Source organism: Phaethon aethereus (assembly GCF_964289735.1).
Source record: "Phaethon aethereus genome assembly, chromosome: W".
NCBI lineage: Eukaryota > Metazoa > Chordata > Aves > Phaethontiformes > Phaethontidae > Phaethon > Phaethon aethereus.
Window position 1 is genome coordinate 29,425,289 of NC_138581.1, and position 8,163 is coordinate 29,433,451.

Sequence of the window (8,163 nt, forward strand, 5' to 3'; positions counted from 1 at the left end):
TGGCTCTGTGTGTTTTTCGGCTCTCTGCACACCGGGTGGAAGAACCCATATTTGGGACAACAATATGTTAAATAAAAACACTGGCACTCTTTATAAGTGAGTGTCAGCTTTTAAAAGGTGGATCGACCGTGTCTTGATCCAATTCAAATAAAACGCAGAGCTACTTGAAGCGGGTTTTACTTTTAGTGCGTTGCTCCTATATTTTGTTGTATTTGTATTTTGGCACTACATCCAACAGCCCTTACCTCGGGCCCCGCCCATAGTGGGCGCGGTCCGGTGCTGCTCCTCAGACGTAGGCGGAGGTGCGCGGCGCTGTGACGTCACTATGGGTAGTAAGATGGCGGCCGCCACGAGAGTCGTTCAGGTAACGGCCTGCGGGCTGGGACTGGGAGCCCGACGTGGGTGGCGGACTTCGCTTCGCGCGCGGCCTCCCGGGCCTGAGGTGGCTGAGGTCCGAGGCGTTACTGGAGAAGCTGGTGTCTTTGGCGCGGGGGAAGAAGCATGCGGCGGGGCCGGCCCGGTGGCGCTGGTCGTTTGACTCCGGTGCTTGGTTCTCCTTCTGGTACCAAAGGATGCTACTGGGCAGCCTGCGGGCTGTCCCTTTTGTACGCTGTTCAAGAGAGGAGGGTGCTAGCCAGCATCTCCTTTCTAAGCCATTCCCCTTCCCTTTAAGGTGAAGGTGAAACATGGAATCTTCTTGAAAAGACATGTTTCAAAAATAAGCAGAGTGGCTTTGAATACCAGGCTTTATAAGTTATAGGTTTTTTTTCTTAATGGAACCGGCCAATCCCATCCAGCCAGCTGAACAAATATATACAGGCAGAGCACAGCTAGCAGTTCCAAGTGCTAAAACTTTATCATTCCGTTTATGCTACTGTAGTAGCTGTTTCTGCATACACACTGTTTTCTGTGAGAAAAGGAAGAGAACGCTTATTCCTGTTCTGAACATTAGGGTGGAGGAATGCCTTCGAACGTGGAATTTCTCCTTGGGTAAAAATAGAACTTAAGTAGTAAGTTTATCAGAGTGGTGGTGTACAAAACAGTATTATAGAAGTGGTTGTTTAATATGTTCTATATTCCATTTTATTATTGTAAAGTTAATATTTGTCTAGAAATATATTTTGTTCTCCCCGTTTCTCCTACCTTGTCTTGTTCTAGGTAGTCAAGCCGCATACTCCGTTAATTAAGTTCCCAGACAGAAAAAGTAGTCCCAGACCTAAAAGTAAGTATTTCATCTATAGATACAACTTGCCCCACATTTCTTTGCATTAACTGTTTTATATAAGAGCCAGCACACAATTTTTCTGCTTCGACTATGCAACTCAACTGATGTTGAGCAGGGTTTCTGAACCATAGTTGTTTTAGTTTGAAGGCAACTCTTTGAGTCTTCCTTTTCAGACTCTATACAACTGTAGGAATATACATGCATGTCTTTATTTCTTGGTCAACGCAGATTCATAAATATTTCTAGTGTTGTTTTCCTACTTATATACAAAGACCCATTTTTGCAAATACTAATATTTGCCTGAAGTGATGGTGCCCAAGTCAATTTGAAGTAGCCTTAGGTATTTGGTGATATTTGTAGAAATGATGTTGCATTTTCCTCATCCTTTCTTTTCCTAATTGGAGTGTGCGATGTCTGTGGTATTTAAAACCCTGATTATAGCTGAGAGCCATCACACTGTACATTTTAAGAAGTGTTTCCTTGTGCTATTAATTAATGCTGAGAAAAAATTAACTTCATTGCAGTCTTTGACATTAATGTTTATACCTACAGCTATGTTTATATTTATAGGAACCCCAATACTGTTACATTTAGACATCAAAGTTAATGAGCTGTATGTTGTTTTAATATTCCTTTTGAGTCAATAAAGCATTTGAAAAGTAGTAGATGTTTTAAGAAGCTCTGTTGTTATTCTCACTTATTTAGAAATTATACCGTACCACATATTTGCCACAGCATTATCACACTTGGGATTTAGCTTTAAGTTTAGTTTATCCATTAACATTGCAAAGTATCTACAGTGTACATCAGTGCCACTTCTGACTTACCTGTGAATTCTTCAGGAACTATTTTCTGTGATAACTTTCAGTCAGAATTTTGTACGTTGTGCCCAGTTCAGCCAATTGCATCTCTCATGCCAGTGAATTGTTTTCTCAAAGGCTTAAAAACATGTTACTTAGTTCATGTTTATCTTTGCATCAGAAGATTTTTGTGATTATATATTTTAAGTATGTTAGACTTTTCTACCTTAACCGATTTCTATCGCCTCACTAGTAAATTGCAATCTAACTCACTTTGCTTGAATGGTGTAGCAATAACTGTTTCATCGTACCAGACTGTTGCTTCTACATAGCTCAACAGAGCTCTGCAGATCAAGACTATAGTTTTAGGGATGTGAGTGCTTGAAAGGCCAGCCAAATTCTGTTATCATATTGCTACTGCAACATGATGGTCTCAAACAGGGAAGGGAAAACTCTAGTAGGGACTGTATCTGAGCTTAAGCAACAGCAGTATTGGGTCGTGTATTTTTGAGTCTTGACTTCAGGTTTTTAATTGGCCGATGCTTCTATTCCAACTACGCTTGAGACTTTAAAACATACAATAGAGGAAAATCTTAGGCAACTATCTAAACATTTATGTGGTATATAAAACAAATTTGGAGAAATTGTTTCTTTTTTTTTTTCCATATATAAGGTGTGTTACTTCTTGAAACAAAAATACTTTGTAGTCATTACTAGCCAAAACTATTATCATCTGTGTGTTGTTTTATTCTGTTTTTATCTTATGTTCCCTTTGCCTCCTGCTCTTAAATTTTAAAATTTCAGCTTAATGGCATGCCCCCTGTTCAGATTGTGCTCCTTCTGATGGGTTCTCTTCCTCCTCACTTTTCTTTGGGACCTTCCTTTGTTGATGCTGTTTTGTAATATTAAAAATGGGTACAGCATTGTATTGCATGTTGTGGTATGTCATAGTTGTGAGCTTTATCTTTCAGTAAGCCTCTACCACTTTTTCACTTGTCTCTTTACAGTTGCAGTAAACAAAAAGCATCATCTTAGGGGATGTTATTTATCTTAGTTATCTTTCTACATAAACCCCTCCACACACACATTTGATACTTTATGCTTTTTTCTGCAAGTACAGCTTCTCAGTGAAAAAGCCTTTATTAGGATATATGCTGATTTATCTTGTTTCCATATCAGTATTTCTGCCACTCAAATATGCTTTCTTTTACTTTCAGAATTTTTTCACTGTGTTCTTGGTATATTTAACAACAATAAAAACAGCTTGTGAGAAGTAGAGTATCTTTTAGTTCTTTTAAGTATTTGTTATAATGAAGAAAATTGTCAATAACTGGTAACTTTTATTGGCTGCTCACTAATCAATTTTACAGTTTTGTTATATTTCTGTAATGGTTTTGCAATCTGGGTTTCAGTACAGGAATCTCTACAAGCAAGTATGCCATCTCTCAATGCTCCAAAAGCACAGGAGTCTATAGGAGGCAGATCACCGGCATTTCAAAATATTTCACCTGTTAGTAGAGTACAAGGTATACCAGACACTTTTGAATTAGAAAGAACCTTACCTCAGAAATACAGAAGGAAACTTATGTCAGATGAAGAGATTGAATATATTCAAGTAAGTTTCATTTATTGGTGTGTATTGTCTGTATTTACCTAGCATTTATCTTATTTCTACACCTTCAGATTTTAAAATATGTTATTACTTTGTAATTCTTGGTAAGTGTATACTCAGAGTTTTTACAGCTTTGATGCACAATACCCAAACTACAAAATCTTGATACACAAGGTACCCAACTCTCACTAATTAGTAGCTTGTGGTATCACCGATTAGAGAGATACAGACTTAAAACAGACATGCAGATAGCTAGCAATAGTCGTAGCCCACATTAATGACAGTCACTACCTGTTTTGTAACAGCTGTTTAATGTGTAATTTGAATATGCTGGACAGGAGCACAAGAGTCTATTCTTAGACCGGCAAAGGCTATTACCAGGTGACTGAAGTCCAAAATATTTCTCAAACTAGTTTTTCTAAGTTATGTATTAGTAAGTTAACTCTTGGTATTTCTAGTAGTGGAAACATTTTATTAAACTTGATATAAATATTTTCTGCGATATTTGCAAATATGGCATTGTACATGAAAGGCAAGAAAAACCTGCTTTTGTTCTGTAACAATTTTCAGTTTTAAACACTGATGCTTAAAAAGGGAGAATACACAAAATTTGAAGAACTGGAGAGATGGGTGTGAGTTTGAAATGAAGAGACACTTGCATAGCTTTGTTAAATGATAAGGATACCTTCAGTGTGATCATGTTAGTAGAGGAAATCAGTTTTCCTGCATGTATATCAGTAGGGTATTATAATTAGAAATAAAATTATTTTTTACATAGTAATATTCTACTTGACCTCTAGCATAAATTTTCTAATGGTAAGTTGTAAAATAATTTTGTTGGCAAAATAATGAATTAAGTACCTTTTTGATTTCTCATAAAGATTGTAATGGCTGACCTTGGCTTTGTTTTTACTTTGGAATTTGGGCAGTGAAAATAATTCTAAAACTTCTGTTTACTACTGCTGTGTTTATCAGACCTTTCTAAAGTGAGTAAGAGTCAGGTTTCCTCAGAGTGGGAGAATTGTAAGCAGCTATAATTATAGGTTGCAGGTGTTGATCTTTTTGTATTCTCCCCTGAATAAAATGGAGCTGTTTATGGGTAGATGCTGATACTTTGACACTCTGTGCATGTTCTTATATAGATTAAAAATCAATGTCTAAATCAAATTAAAAATAGAACTTTCTTAATCTAGAACAGTGAAAAAGACTTGCTCTCCATTTCCCATTCTTTTAGTGGAATATATTTAAATGTCTGCTTTTATTTTACAGCGTGGAGGTCCAGAATAAGCATGGAAGATAGTTTGCCACTGTTGAAGAATGAAGTATTGTATTCACAATAAAGGCATTTCCTCTAATATTATGATTGTATACTAATAGCTTTAATAAAAACCCATATGAAGGGTGAGAAGGTTGGCACAACACACAGTATATTCATTTGTGATTGAGAAAGCCATCAACAGAAAATTTTAACTAGCATTTGATGTTCACACCATAAAAATATTTTTCTAATTAGCCATTTGCAAACTTGTCAATAGAAGTGAGTTGTTTTCTTTTTCTATTTAAAAATATTCAGATGTCTCATCAGGAATGATTTTATGGACAGGAAAGGGACACTGAAATATTCTCAAATATTATTAAGTTTTTGTGGTGGTTCTTAGTAGTTACACAACTGAATAAGAGATCTGAGGTTGTGGAAAAAATAAAAATAGATGGTTCTAGGATTATTTAAATTATTAACTGATTCAGAAGAGAGCCCTGTGGGTCCTGTTACAGTTAGCTGTCAACAATATACCTGATCTCTAGGCTTAATTTGCATAGTCCATAACTACAGCCTTTCACATGGCAGACAGAAATGAGCTAGGCTGTGCCTGTGCATCTCAGGCTGGTACAGATAACGGCCTTAGCGTCAGTCACACTGCTTTCATCCAAGGGGCCGTGTAGTGCTGTAACCTGTTGTATTGAAAAGCAGCTGCGCGTTCCCTTCCCGAGCTGTACCCCAGCCTCCTCTCCTCCAGCACTAAGAGATAACAGCACCGATTGCTTCATCAGCCCTCTTCCCCTTCGCGCCTCCTACGAGTTACCGGGAGCCGAGGAGAGTGCCAGGCGCCTCTCGCGAGGCGCTAGCCGGAAACTGCGCACGCAGCGGGCGAGGCGGTGAGGGGTGTGGTGCCGCCGGCGGCTGCCAGGGGCGGGGCTTGGCAGGGTGCGTGCGCACGTATGTGGCTCCCTCCTCCTTCCTGTGTCTGTGTCTCTCCCCCATCTTCCCGCTCCGGTAGTTTCTCTCCCCAGCGCTACGAGAAACTTGACTTTGTGGGGGAGAGACAGGGTGTTGTATGCAAAGCTCCTCAGCTCCCCCTGACCCGCTAAGTGCGGGAGTCCCCTCTGAGGGATCAGCCGATCCGGCCGCTCTGTGACAGACGGTCAAGCGGCTCTGGTGACGGCCCTCTTGTAACTAGAGGAGCCGTGGCGGAGGGGAGCCCCGCGGCCCTGGGAAGCCCGCCTGCAGCGGCGCTGGCTCTGGCGACCTCTGCCCGGCCCGTGGGCTGGGTTGGCCTTGCCCCGTCTCGCCTTTCGCACGCAGCAGTGCGGCCCTGCTGCCAGCCGGGGCGATATTGCGGTTATAGGGTGTGGCGAATTGACCCTGGCTGGATGCCAGGTGCCCACCAAAGCCACTCTATCATTCCCCTTCTCAGCTGGACACGGGAGAGAAAATATAAGGAGAAGCTTGTGAATCGAGATGAGGACAAGGAGAGAGCATACAGCAATTATCATTATGGGCAAAACAGATTCGACTTGGGGAAATTAATTTAATGCCAAAAAAAATCAGAGTAGGATAATGAGGAATAATCCCAAATCTTAAAAATACCTTCCCCCCACCCCTCCCTTCTTCCTGGACTCAGCTTTACTCCCTATTTTCTCTACCTTCTCCCTCTCCCTCCGCTCCTCTTGAGCAGCAGAGGGTGACAGGGAATGGGAGTGGTCAGTTCATCACACGTTGTCTCTGCCACTGTTGCGTTAAGAGGCAGAGCAATTTGGCAGAAACTAAACCCCCTTGCTTTCCAGTCGATCCTCAGATATCAGAGGGACTGGGGGCGGCTGAGCTTAGGTTCTGAGTGATGCCCAAAGTCAGCGTTAGTAGTCCGGTCGCGCCCAACACCTTTGTTGGACTATCACGGGTCCGGATGCACTACTAACATCACACTACCTGCTCAGCCGGACACCTCCTGAACTAACACGGCCGCACTCAGAGGTACGGTCGCGTTCAGGGACCACACACGGCTGAGTCAATCAATAGTGCGATTTATTGAACACACGGCTGAGTCAATCAATAGTGCGATTTATTGAAGCAACAGATATACAGGTTCTTTGGATTGCCGGTGATAAATTCACTACCTATAAAGCACATGCAAATGCTAAAACTACGAGGGACGCTACTTGGCTATAAACGCGTTAAAAGATGTAAAGTGACTCTATATAGAGATTTCTAAGTTTCCCGGGAAGGCACTTGGTATGACCAAGGGTTCGAATCTTACCCAACGGCGTCCCGATGGGGGGGAAGAGAGGCTCAGCCCGTCGACTGATCCCAGAAGTTAGAGTGGTACACGACGATGGTATCTTCCCTAACATCCAGCTCTTAAAACATTATTTTATAGTGTTTTACTTTGCAGGTGGAGCTTGAGTGACTCTAGTCATACATACCTTTATCAGGATTGGTGCAGAATTCTCTCGCTTCGCATTTAAAGGTACAGACTAGGAAAAATTCAGTGCGCACACTCATTGAGGAGGGGTCGCACCTTGGGGGGTTGGTAGCTTTTGAGAGGGGTGTGCGTTTTAGTATTATAATGATATTATAATTAGCAAAGTTCACTCTAAGTACAGCACTTCATCAAAGTTGGCAGGTCTTTGGCCCAGGATATTGTAAGCGCAGCTTATCAACGTACATCCTGTGCATCCCTAAACTCCCCTGTTCACAGAGCGTGGCCGCGAGGTCTCCGCTTTGCTCCACCCTCCATGTAATCTCTCCCAGAGTCAGCACACCAGGCGCCCCTGATGTTGCCAACATCCAAGGCTGTTCAGGGAGTCTCCATGTCACAGACCCGTTGTACATGAGTGCTACGTTCCACCTGGTTTCAAGGCTGTTCTTAGAGGGTAAATTTCCAAAGTACCTCTCAGCGATTACTCCACATTATCCACCCCGTGACTATAGTCACTCAAGCTTCACGATTCTTTTCTTTTAGAATAGATGGGAAGTGTCACGTACACTCTTGCTATGAGGATCATCGAGCGCACAGATATTTTCTGGGGATATGGACAAACGTTTCAACATAATCCAAAGTCTAAAATGCAAAGCAATTGTTAAAATAAAACATGATGCGGTGAGCATTAATAAGACAACAACAGGGTGAAGCATCTCGTTGAAGATTCCTGTTGTGGTAGGTGACCATCCAAACAAAGTGTCCCACCAGTGGTGTCCTCCATCCCTTCTTACTCTTTCCAACACTTGATGTATTCTCTCTACATCATGA

General features: G+C 41.6%; 1 protein-coding gene across 1 annotated transcript; it reads left to right on the forward strand.

Annotated features, from left to right (window-relative positions):
* Positions 1-325: 325 nt before the first annotated feature.
* Positions 326-4,924, forward strand: LOC309415161 (alpha-ketoglutarate dehydrogenase component 4-like; the record flags this gene model as incomplete). Its single annotated transcript, XM_082012597.1, has 4 exons — positions 326-364; positions 1,159-1,222; positions 3,438-3,640; positions 4,907-4,924. 4 exons carry the CDS (start codon positions 326-328, stop codon positions 4,922-4,924), a joined length of 324 nt encoding a protein of 107 aa, XP_081868723.1.
* Between the last annotated feature and the right edge of the window lie 3,239 nt (positions 4,925-8,163).